This window comes from Polypterus senegalus, chromosome 3, assembly GCF_016835505.1.
Source record: "Polypterus senegalus isolate Bchr_013 chromosome 3, ASM1683550v1, whole genome shotgun sequence".
Classification (NCBI taxonomy): Eukaryota; Metazoa; Chordata; class Cladistia; order Polypteriformes; family Polypteridae; genus Polypterus; species Polypterus senegalus.
The window spans coordinates 124734360-124747546 of NC_053156.1; the positions used below are offsets into that span (position 1 = coordinate 124734360).

The 13187-nt window shown below is 35.9% G+C and overlaps 1 protein-coding gene across 6 annotated transcripts in view; it reads right to left on the minus strand.

Moving 5' to 3' along the window:
* Nucleotides 1-13187, minus strand: part of scml4 (Scm polycomb group protein like 4) — a 277625-nt gene that overhangs the window by 15661 nt on the left and 248777 nt on the right. For 5 of the 6 annotated variants that reach the window (XM_039747888.1, XM_039747887.1, XM_039747892.1 and 2 more), the window contains 2 exons: nucleotides 11755-11979; nucleotides 11117-11262 (listed from right to left, as the gene is read on the minus strand). In XM_039747888.1, coding sequence (XP_039603822.1) covers nucleotides 11117-11262; nucleotides 11755-11979 — 371 coding nt within the window. The remainder of the gene's footprint in view (nucleotides 1-11116; nucleotides 11263-11754; nucleotides 11980-13187) is intronic. The other variant, XM_039747889.1, reaches the window with a different exon arrangement.

The following is a 13187-nucleotide window of genomic DNA, read 5'->3' on the forward strand; positions in this document are numbered from 1 at the left end:
CCGGCCATGATATTCAGAAAGTTTATCATTGCACCGATATTAACATGATTAATTTGCTTTGCACCCATCGAAAATTGAAAAACTTCTGGATTTTAATCTACAAACTTGCACTTCCCACTCTTTTATAGATTCATACTTTAATATGGGTGCAATACAAATTTACTTAATAAACACTGACATTTCCATAAAATTTTATTTTATTTGACAAGGCTTGATACAACTGATGAAGACTCAGACAGGAAAACAGGAATATGCATTTTGAGTGTAGTTTTACATTTTTCATTGGTATTTTTCAACACTCAGAAATGCAGATGTTAATTGTTAGCAATAAACTGTCAGAGGTGCTCTATTAAGTATTGAGGAGAACAACCAAGATCAGAATTTGTGCTGTAAGACAGCAGTGCTAACCACTGGCCATTGCACCAGTCTTTTTCTGCATGTGACATTTAAACATGCAGGAAGTTTCATTTTGTTTATAATAAATGCGCTCCAGAGAGTGTTGCTGTGTTGATAACATAATTAATCATAGTAGAGACGTATGATGTAACACCACTTAGTAACCTGAGCTTTCATCCCCATTGCTAGACAGAAATTTAAACAAATGACATAATTTCCTTGCCGTCTACCAAAGAACCCTTCAGCAAAATATGTTGTCTGATTATTTAAATTTATCTTTTCAAAGACATATTTCATTTTGTAAAATAAAAAGATAGCTTGTAATAACAGTTTTCAGCTTGGCGTCATCATTAATGATTCAAGCAGGTAAATCTTTAATCAACCAGACTTTTATGGTTCCCAAATATTTAACATAAAATCCAGAGTAACGCTGAGAGAAACAGATTAATAAATATGGATTTAATGGGAGTGTGCTCAAATCTGTCCCAAGGCAAAAAAGTTTTCTATGCTATTTGGACAAGGTTGGTAGAATGAAGTAATGAGTCACCTGCACTGCTTTTAGAGCAAATGACTGAAAACATAGCAAACATCCTCAACATCTTCTTGAATTAATTATTGTATAAAACCACACCTATTTTTCTTGCAATTGATTAAAAAGGGCTCCCTCTACATGAACAAACAAAGTTCACGTTTGCACACAGGCTTACACTCTGCATGAAGGTACCTGGTCAGAGAGTAAATGTGTTAATCAAACCTTACAAGAGTTTGTAACTTAACTTCTCAATAAATCCCTTGGCTGATACATCCCATTCCTATATAAATAATAATACTAAAAATGAAAGCGTTGATTGTGCTGCCCTGTGGGACATCCTGAAACTTCACAGGATCCCCCCAAAGTTGCTGGACATCATGGCTGGCCTGTACACTGGTACTATGGGTGCTGTGCAGATTGAAAGCAGAACCTCTGCATTTTTCCCAGTTGATTCTGGGGTTCGTTAGGGGTGTGTTCTTGCTCCTACAATGTTCAATGCTTGCTTGGACTGGGTGCTTGGCAGGGTCATGAGGTCCAGTGGCTGTGGCGTATCTGTTGGTGAAGAGAGATTGCCTTTAACTTTGCCAATGATGCTATGATCTTCAAGGAATCAAAACAGACTGTGACTGGGACTCTCGAGAGACTGAGTGACGAGTCTGCGTGTCTGGATTTGAGAGTGTTCTGGATAAAAACCAAGATCCAGGCCCTTAATGACCTCTTGGGTATAGCCATCAGCAGTGTGTTTGTGTGTGGTGAGAATGTCAACCTCGTCGAGAGATTTATTTACCTTGTCAGCGACATTCATGTCTCTGGTGACTCTTCCTATGAAATCGGTAGATGGATTGGGAGAGCATGGGGGGTTATGAGGTCACTGGAAAGGGCTGTGTGGCACTCTCAATATCTTTGCTAAAAGATGAAGGTTCAAGTCTTTAGAGTCTTGGTGCTTCCTGTTTTGCTATATGGTTGCGAGACATGGGCGCTATCCAGTGACCTAAGACAAAGACTGGACTACTTTGGTACCGTGTCATATTAGAGAATCCTTGGTAACCGCTGGTTTGACTTTGTGTCGAGTAAGTGGTTGCTCAAGGAGTCCCAAATGAGGCACACTGCCTGCACTGTGAGGGAGTGTCAGTTACTGCACTACATACACTACGGTGTGATTCCCCCAAAAATGATTCGGCTCACAGGATTATCATTGTTGAGGATCCAAGCGGCTGGACCATGCCAAGGGGAAGCCCATGAAACACCTGGCTGTGGCAGATAGATGGTCATTTCCGTGGGTTGGGACTGGACCGTGTGTTTGCCGGGGGGGTTGCCAACCAGGATCTCAAGCTGTTTCGCTGTGTGGAGGGTATGACAGCACACTGTACCAGTGCATGCTCCCCAACCAACCTGAACTGACGTAAAATTAGAAAGAAATGTTGAAAAATAGGGTTTAAATAAAATTAAGAAGGCAGTGTGACACTAAGTGTAAATGTCAAGAGTGGAACCATGATTTCACTTTAATAATATGCCATGGGATATGCATTTTACAATTGTTACCTAGGGCTGTTTTTATGGTCAGTGTTGAATTGAACTGAAATGAGTTTATCCTAACAAAATACATAATGATTAATTTCTACTGCTGCACAACTACTGATCCTATATACAATACTTCCAACATAACAGACATCTCATTCTACCAGGCTAAAATCAAGACTTAATCTGCTAGTCATAGGTTTGCGACTATTTCAAGTTCTTCTGAACAAACAGAACAGCACAAGGCATTTATTTTTCTTATAATAGGATGACACAAACCAACCAAACTTTATATTAACCTGACAAAACTTGTATTTCCTCTCGCCTCTACAAGAAAATGGCTGACCCTTGAAATGAGTGGACTAAAATGCAAGATACTAATTCTGCAAAGAGGCGTTCCTCTCCTCCACAAGCACTGCAATGTCCACACACTCCATTTTCATATATCTTCCACATTAACCAATAGTGAATTGGCTGAAGTATTAAACTAATAGGTACAAATGCATTTTTCATCAAAGGATGCCAAGAGAATGGATTTGCATTTCACTGATGAAAACCACAGATCACAGAGTAGGAGAAAAAGACCAAGATAACGATGATTTATAGTTATTATTGGTAGCACATTTGTGGGTATAAGGGTATAGAGAACCCTGGATAGTTCCAGCACTTTCTCAAAGTTCAGGCAGCAAGGTCTTGGGGCCATTTGATTTTAAACCAATACATGGCTAGTTCATTTCTTGACTTCATCTCACTGAGTGACCTTGAGAAAGTTATGTAAACAGCCAATTGTTTGTAAAAAAATATCTGTAAAAAATGTTTTCTAGATTTGTAAATATAAAAAGCCTTTCTGTTATAAAATAATAGCTGCTGAAATAAGCAACCAATTACTGTGCATACCAAAGTGCATTACAGCGTTACTCTTAACTATAGTTAAAGCCAGACAAATCTTTGATTTAGGCAAAGGTATAGTATAAGTATAAACAAGAGGTAAAGTATAAGCGTGTAAACCTCAGAGACATTAACATTGTCAGCCTATAGATCTGCGTTAGAAATGAGAGGAAAGGATGTTTGCATTGGGAAATAAAATTAACCCTAAATAAAATGTCAATGTCATTTTATTCATAGAGCACATTTAAAACAATATCAGTAATGCTGTAGCCAAAGTGCTTTACATTAAAACATATAATAAACATAAAATAAATAGAATAAAATACAATAAAACAAAACACCAGCAGTAAATTGAAACAAACAAATGACTAACAGGAGGGAAGCGTCAGTATCCCTGAAGGTCATGGAAAGCTAGAGAATAGAAATGTGTCTTCAATCTAGTTTTAAACTGTTTAACTGAAAGTTACTCTTTAATGTAATAAGGTAAAGAATTCCACAGACGAGGTACAGCAGCTGCCAAATATTGTATTGGTTACCACTTGTGATGCTTTACAGATGGATAGAAAGGAGAGTACAATGGATAGAGTGGCCATCTGAGGGAGTGCAGGAAACATACTTCAATAAATCCCAATAGTCAGCCAGTCATTTTACTAGCATTTTAAAATACCCAACCCCATACACTGTCTCCATACATTAAATTGGAACTTTTGCTTTCCTTTTGCAGTCCAAACACATGGTGAGTGTAACCTGTAACAGATTAACATCCAAGAAAAATTTTGTTTGTAGCTTTAACTTCATCACAAACACAAACAGAGATATTGTATTGTACACATCAAATTCTTGACCTCATATTGAACACACTCTACTGTATTTTGTTCGACTACAGTATTTAAACACATAACACACTGTAAAAAAGCATCTGTACAGTCCACAATGCCACATATAGACCTGGTTACAGTGTCATGATAAAGGATATGCTGTGTAGACAGTTGTTTAATTAGAGTAGCAATTTAAAAATAAATCTGTGGTTTTCTTTTTTACTTGTAATCACATCTAATTACGTATGGACACATCTGAAATCTTCAAATGGGAGTAGCATTATCCTCTAATGCAGTTGACCTAAAATCACTTTAGACAGAAAATTATAATTTGCCAAAACCAACCACGAAAGACTAAGCAATATAGTTTAAATATTCTGACTGGATACATATCAGACAGCTTTTAAAGCTTCTCTAGGTAATCGCCACACCTCTCATTAACAATTGTGACTAGTTAAATGACTAGGAGAGGATGTAAAGAAGACCTGAGTCTTAAAACAGCTTACTGTAGAAGAAACAAGAGTAAGAAAGTTTAAGAGTATGGTCACATTTACAGAGTACAGTCAAAGAGGTGATTTCCAACAATATGTCTAGTTTACTGGTAATGCTATATATCTACCAAAAACACTCGGGAACTGAGCTGGAAATCCTATAAAGTTTGATTCTGTTACTGGTCTCCTGTTGTAAATTAGGAGACATTTGTACATCATAGAAGCATGCGATATGTATCTTCTATGATAATCCTGTATCTTAATTGTTACTTTAACGACTAAAAACTATTTATGTCACTAATTCTGCAAAAAACAATTAAAAACACATCACTTTGTCAGTGTTATTTTACATCATCATTGTGAGCCTTTCCCAGTGTTCATTGTGTTAAATGTGAGAGAAGGAATTGTACCAGCAGAATCTGAACACTCAAATGTTTCTGTTTTAACATTTCAGCCTGTTAGTAATAAAAATGACCAGATAAAGGAGTTCAGTGTGGTTTCATTATCCCTTTGTGGAAGTTCACGTGAGTCACAATGCAGAAGCTCTGGAGGTTAACTGAATTTAAAGCCAAAGCACAGCTGTGCAGCATGCGCAATAAACACTGGTTACAAAGGGATAACTTAAAGTCACATGTGATTGCATTTGCTTTCTTTCCTTCCTCATACTGCTTGATCGCCTTAATTTTTCTGTCAAAATCAATTGCGTTTTTTTCCTGTGATTGTAAGGCAAATGTAACTAAACATAGTCAAAACTGCTGCAGGTAAGAAACAGATCGAGATGAATGAGTAACTGCACATGGAGCTGCCGTGGCGAAAACTGTCATTCCTCTAAAAAAGGCAATTTAAGTTTAAATCGATCTAGTACATAACTCTGTACGTTCAAATGAATTATTAATTACTTCAGATGAATTCTTAATCCATTCGAAAATTCATTTGAATGGATTATTGCTATTTCCATAAGAAGCATATGCCTATCGGGTGGATTTTATTTTGCAAGCTGTCTTGGTTTACTGCTCAATTCCAAAGAACATTTTTTTCTTTCATTATTTAAAACACTCGCACAGATCCATGATCCATGCCTCCTCACCCTGCTCCATCACGCCCTTACGGCTGGAATTCAGAGAAGGCAAGTATCTGCACACTGCCTTAGAAAAACATTTTAAGAGTTACTTGATAATACCTGAGGTGGACAGTGATGTAAATATACTTGAGTGGTGGAAAACACAAGAAGTACATTTACCCAAATTGAGAAAACTTGAAAACAAAGTACTTGTGCATCTGTCTCAAGTAGTCCTTCTGAGAGGACCATCAGCACTGGAGGACATGTAACATGTAACCGTGCTGCTGTGAAGCCAATAGGATTTTATAGTTGTTTTATTTTTTCTTATATCTTTGTGTAATATTGGACAAAAAGTTAGTGATTTGTTAAAAAATGGTATGGGTTTTTTTTGTATTGTTGTGCAATATATGACAAAATTTGTTTACAAATGCTAGTTTTTTCCCCCTGTGCAGTATATGACAGAACGTTGGATTTTTATAGTACAGTATGTTAGATTTTTGTCCTTGCTTATTTGCTGCACAATTCACCTTACAGCAGAGCAGTTTATATTTATCCAGACTGTAATGTTCATGCGCTGTAGTTCAGATATGATTAGTATTTTATTCACTTTGAATTATATATTGTTTATATTAAGGGTAAGTGTATATGTAAAATGCTCTCATTATAATTTTTTATAGTTTTGTTGGTTTTAGTGCAATTTTTTGTGTAAATCCTGTAGGGCACTACTTTGAAATGGTTTACTCATACTTGCACTATGTGATCTCAATAATAACTTTGTCTGCTGATTTTAATGTTTTTGAGTTTTTTTATATCAATTTTAAGTAAATAAATAAGACCTGTTTTCAATATGACTTTTACAAACATGATTTTAAAGGATGCAAACTATCATCTAATTATCGTAATCATCAAAGTCCTAATCATCAAAGTCCCAGAAACTATCGAGATATATTTTTTTGCCAATACCGCACGGCCCAGTACACTGATGTCACTGACAAAGACAGTAAGAATATATAATGAATCCAGGAGTGACAGTCAAATAAAACCAGGTGTCACCAGCTGATAAGTCATATATTGTAAGGGGTCTAGCTGCTGATCTCCTGGGCTCAGCAATTCAGAAGGTCAACTGAACAGCGAATCAAACTGGATCCTTACAAAACATGATTTATACAGAGGAAACTCAGTGAAGGGTCTGGCTGTGCCACACAGAATTACACAACAGTATCACTAATCAAAAACAAGTTCTACATTATACAGCACGTTCATAAAACACGTCTAGTATGCCTACTTGACAGTTGTCATTACTCATGAGTAGGATAACCCTCCCAGAACCTAATCTTAACTGTAATGCCAGTATATTTTATTAGACTGAAACTCAAGGTATGCCTAGAAATGAGAATATTGAAAAAGACACAAATGAATAGGCATATTACATAACATCACTGATGTATAATGCAGATGCCATTAAACGTTACTGGATGTGTGAAATTGTATTGGCCGCACAACAGACCAGAACTCTGGTCTGCAGCTAGACTTTACTGCATATATTCCAGTGACAAAGTATAAATTGTGAACATAATTGGATGAAGCTCTAAATATAGTGGGAAACATTTGTCTTTGGAGAGGCTGAAATATTTCCTGGGGTAGAAAGTTACATTTAGTCCAGCATAATTCTACAGGTATTTGAGGAGGATGTTGTCATTGGCAACAGTTGCATTTATTGTATACCAGGATGAAACAAGATCAAATGTCGTTTCATTAAATGCAAATAAACTACACACAAATGTAAGACACTATTATTACCTTTACCACATTAGGTCACTCGCAGTACTGAAACTGCAACTAAACAATGTAAAACTCTATTATTCTGTTGGTATTTATATGGGGTTCTTGTTATACCGAATATCCTGAAGACACAGCCAAGCAGAAGTGAAAACATGATCAAAAAGCACCAGGGGTTATGAGTGACAATGTTCTTTCTCCTCATAATTTCTGCCACTGATTTCCTTTCAAAGTTACTATTTTCTTTTGTAATGCAAAAAAACTATTGAATGTATTATTTACAGTACAGTATATGTAAGACAAGATATAAAAACATTTTGAGTATTAAATGAAAATAAAAAGATCCAAGTTAGAACAAAAAAGAGGTATCAGGAGCAGCCCTACAAAAAGAAATGAGAAAGAACATCATTATTTTATCAGAAGCCTTATCAAACCTATTATAATAGCTGTACAAAGTAAAGTCTACTAAAACATTTTATGGAGCACCATACCAGTTATTTGTTGGAGAGGTCTTGAAAATCTGCATATACTGTATACATCATATTTTACACATTATGGCTGTCTGGCTTACCCTGAAAGTAATGTAACCAAGAACAGGCAGACTTTACTAATCATACACTGTATATCATGTTATTTTCCAAATATCAAGGCAAACAGCACTTAACCATTCACAGGTATAGCTTGGCTCCACTCTGCATCACTGCAGAGTACATTCCATTTTCCACCAACACATGCTAATACTTGCATGCATAGAAGCATGAAGAATAAGAAAAGTTAGTGGTGAATGATGTTGAAAGAAGATAAAACTAAAGCAAATGATGTTTGAAAGAGAATGTACAATAGATAAATTACCAAACATATAATGGGCTACGATCACAATTATTTTTGAATTTAGAATGGTCTGTTTGTTACACTACTACTTTTTTTACTTCTAACAGTTCCCACAGGAAAATTAAGAAGTAGTGGATTTTTTACTTTTCATGTGTAATTTTTATTCTGCTTATAAATTAAAAACTGTCACTTCTTGTGGTTACATGTAAGAGTTCTTGTCACATAGTTCACCATACCTTAGTAAAGCAATACAGGCAAAGTAGTATAACTTTGAGCAACTACTATCAGCATACACACGGCTCCGATTATATACAAAGGGTTAATGCTAATAATTACAATACCCAACTGCAATACATTTTAGTACTGATTGAGGGCTGTTCTGTGTGCAGTTTTTATACCACCCACTTTTAACTTTTACTTATGTAAACATTGTATAAATAACCAAATAAAATTTTATAGTAAAAGTTTCACAATGGGGATTTAATTCTAAAAAGAGAATACTGACTTGATGAGATGCACACAGATGCACTGGATTTGCCATATTATTGCTGTGGAGGAGATATCTCAGTCTGCCCTGTACATATAATATATATTACCTTTTTATGTATTAATTTATAGTAACAAGCCTTTAATAACTCATTTGTAATTGAATATTAACAAAGACATGTAAAGAAAAAGACTGCATTTTAAATTTCCATTTTATCTCAGCTGCCCTGCCTGGGGTTTGTTTCCTGCCTTGCGCCCTGTGTTGGCTGGGATTGGCTCCAGCAGACCCCCATGACCCCATAGTTAGGATATAGTGGGTTGGATAATGGATGGATGGCTGAATTTTATCTCAGCTTGTTACAAAACACTAAGTAAGCATTTATATTTACAGTCACATCAGATTTGGAGTTTAAATTTAAATTCTGTGGGAATATGCTTTTGTATTACTGCAACTGATCAAGCTTGCTGCTCCATCCACTGCAGTTTAGTAATACTGTATCTTCAACAACAAATCAACTATAATAAACTGCTGCAAACAGGGCCAGTGCTGCACCTTGGCAGATTTTACCTCCCTTGGAGGTTTTGGTGAGAAAGTGAGTGGGTACATGTCAATTTTCAGTGTCCATATGATGGTTTTAATGCTAGGAGCAAAAATCTCACTTGTTGAAAAGTGGTGTGGACATAAATTTGGTGCACTTTCCATAAATTATATCTATGCATCAGATAAACATCGAACTTAATATCTACCAAGCTTCCAATATACTGGAAAATTCCTAATATATATATTGCAAGAATGGGAAATCTAAAAAAATATTACAAAAATGACTTACCAACTCACTAGACCTAACACTAAATTTATGAATCAAATAACAATTCATAAAGACATCACTCCATCACAGACAAGATCGGTCATTTACAGTACAAAACTAAACAAACTTTCAAATTAATGTCAATAATAATACAAACGTCACCTGCTAAATATGGCATCTTAAATTCAGTATAGTGAAATAACCACAAAAATCTAGCATAGGTTTACAAAAAAAAATCAGTTTTAAAACATTTTCTTTAAATTTTATGTGTACATTTCTCATTACTTGTTAATGCAGCTGTACCTGTATTTGAGTTTATAGCCCAGAAGAATACAACTTCCAGAACTCCCAATACCTTACGGTATAAGAAGGAAATAATATATAGCTGAAAATGGTCACAGATTAACCAAAACAAGCTGCAAAACAATCAAGGTATGGAATATGTCATCAGAAAGATACAAAGACACTAGCACAGGTAAACAAAAAATGGTAAAATTAATTTTCTCCCTTTTTTAGTTATCATCCACTTCTTTATATACTTCACCACTAAGGTACTGCAAAGTGCATACTGGCACTCAGTCTTACATTTAGAGATTTTTTAAAGCAGGAAAATTATTAAAAAATAAAAACATTTTTTAATCTGTGGTCTGTGAAAAAACTGATTGCTTTCAAACATATGTGAGGTCGGAAACTGTTAAAAACCTTTTCCTGTCGTAGCTGAGGCAAGTGCAATGTGCAATGCAAAGGTGCTGAAACAGTCCAAATTTTTGCCTGCTGAAACTGATTTCTAATACCCAATGAGAAGTGAAATGTACAAGATGTACTGTGCGCAAAATAGTCAATTTTTTTGTCTATTTTTAGAAAATCTGGTAGGCCAAGACATCTACAGACCTGCTATTTTACACAAATATCACTAGAACTAGGGTGTTGTATCATGTTAACCATTATGGATGTAGTTAGAAGTTAAACAAAATGACATCTTTTATTGCCCAACTAAAAAGATTACAATATGCAAGCTTTCGAGGCAACTCAGGCCCCTTCTTCAGATAAGATGTAATCATACATCTTGCCTGAAGAAGGGGCCTGAGTTGTGGTTCTTAAAAATGTGTGGTCCAGTTACCCTGATTTAAGTTGAATCACTGAAGCTCTGAGCCACAGAATTTGGTAATGTAAAGTGTCATAGTTGTCTAGCACTCACTAATTACTTGAACCGCCAAAGGCAAAGTCAATAATCAAATGACAAAACAAACAAATCTTTCAACACTTAGCACACAAACACCACCAACTCAATACTTTCTCATATGGATTTAGCCACTACACTTGGCATGTTATATTTAGATTTTTAGTAACTGTCCAGACATCTTTTGAATATACTGAGGCATTATTCATAGAAATATAAAATTCAGTATAAAACTTGTCTTTCTTAAAATGATGCATAGTAAAGTCAAGAAGATTACAGTTAACGGAAAGGAATCTGATAATATCTTTGCTTTCTTGCCATAACTTACATGCTTCCTGAACACTTCTACGTGTGGTCCCAGGGCATGGGGGTCTGCATCTTTTACAAACCACACAACATCTTCTACAGTCCAAGTAGAAGGATCTTTGCTAAGTGGAGGATTTGAATCCTGGGACTCAGGTGAAGGGCTATAGGCTGAAAAACCAAATAAGTTGTAAATAATTAGAAACAACGCAGCATCTCATCACTTCTGAAATCTCACACAAAAATGTCAGTATATTTAAATACTTTCAAACAGCAATGCAATATTTAAAATTAATTTGGTAAACATAAAAATTATTTTAACCATCCATTTGTGAATGGATATCACATTAAAAAGGTGCAGGACTTGGGAGAGCAGGTGGCTGGTTACCATCTATAAACTTTCAGAAGTATATTTTAAAAATTATTCATTGGGTAGTATGACAAATTTCTTAGGAGTTGCTAGCCTTGCGTGCATATTCTAGTAAAGTAAAACTTGAAATTTCAGTCAAGATGTTAATGTTCTCAAGAAAAAAAATAAAAACAAAGGTACACATAAGCATAAACATATTATAGTGTGAGCCTGGTGCCTTAACAGGTTTTAGCTTAAAGATAATTGTCAGCTTCTTGTACTACTGTAAATCAAAATGCTGATTTGATCATTACCACTTCTGTTTCCTTCTTGAAAGGTGCTGGGGCTGGACGTTTGCCTGCACATGCCCACTGAAGTAGATCCCCCTTGAAACTGTTGGCAGGACCGGTAAGAGTATGATGGCTTTGCTGGATATGGGGAACTCATTGCATTAAATGCAGAATCGGTGGGGTCAACAGAGTATCTCTTTGAGTCAACTGGGTCAACCAAGTAGTCTTCTGGCATCGATGTTTCTGCTTCTTGGCAAAAAATGAAAATGAGAAGAGAGATTCATTCAGCCATCCATATATAGACCCAAACATAATTATAAAAATATATGTTAAATAAGCATATTTTAGTTATTTAGATTAGATTATACTTTATTTCTCAAGAGGAAATCAAACTTTTACAGAAATTGCATAAAATATATATACTCAGAAAAAAAAGAAACGTCCCTTTTTCAGGACTGTGTATTTCAACAATAATGTTTTAAAAATCCAAATAACTTTACAGATCTTCATTGTAAAGGGTTTAAACAATGTTTTCCATTCATGTTCAATTAACCATAATCAATTAATTAACATGCACCTGTGGAATGGTCGTTAAGACCTTAACAGCTTACAGAAAGTAGGCATTTAAGGTCACAGTTCTAAAAACGCAGGACACTAAAGAGACTTGTCTACCGACTGTGAAAAACACCCAAAGAAAGATGCCCAGGGTCCCTGCTCATCTGCGTGAATGTGCATTAGGCATGATGCAGGACGGCATGAGGACTGCTGATGTGGCTAGGGCAATAAATTGCCATGTCCGCACTGTGAGACGCCTAAGACAGCGCTACAGGGAGACAGGAAGGACAGCTGATCATCCTCGCAGTGGAAGAGCCCGGATCTCAATCCCATTGAGCACGTCTGGGACCTGTTGGATCGCAGGGTGAGGGCGAGGGCCATTCCCCCCAGAAATGTCCAGGAACTTGCAGGTGCCTTGGTGGAAGAGTGGGGTAACATCTCACAGCAAGAACTGACAAATCTGGTCCAGTCCATGAGGAGGAGATGCACTGCAGTACTTCAAGCAGCTGGTGGCCACACCAGATACTGACTGGTACTTTTGATTTTGAGCCTCCCTTCATTCAGGGACACATTGTGAAACATTTTTAGTTTATGTCTTATGGTGTTGACTCTTTTAGTGTTCATACAAATATTTACACATTAAGTTTACTGAAAGTAAAAACAATTGAAAGTCAGAGGACGTTTCTTTTTTTGCCGAGTATATATATATTTGAATGCCTTCCTAAAAGGTAAGTTGAAAAGAAGGCAATAAGAAAACAAGGCTAATTTATTACAAGCACCTACAAAACTAATAACTAAAAATGTGGTAATTCTCAAATTGGCATAGTATATAAAAAAAAGACATGTTAAAGTAAAATTAAATGACTTAAATGACTGTAGATTTTGAGTGCACTGCTAAAGAC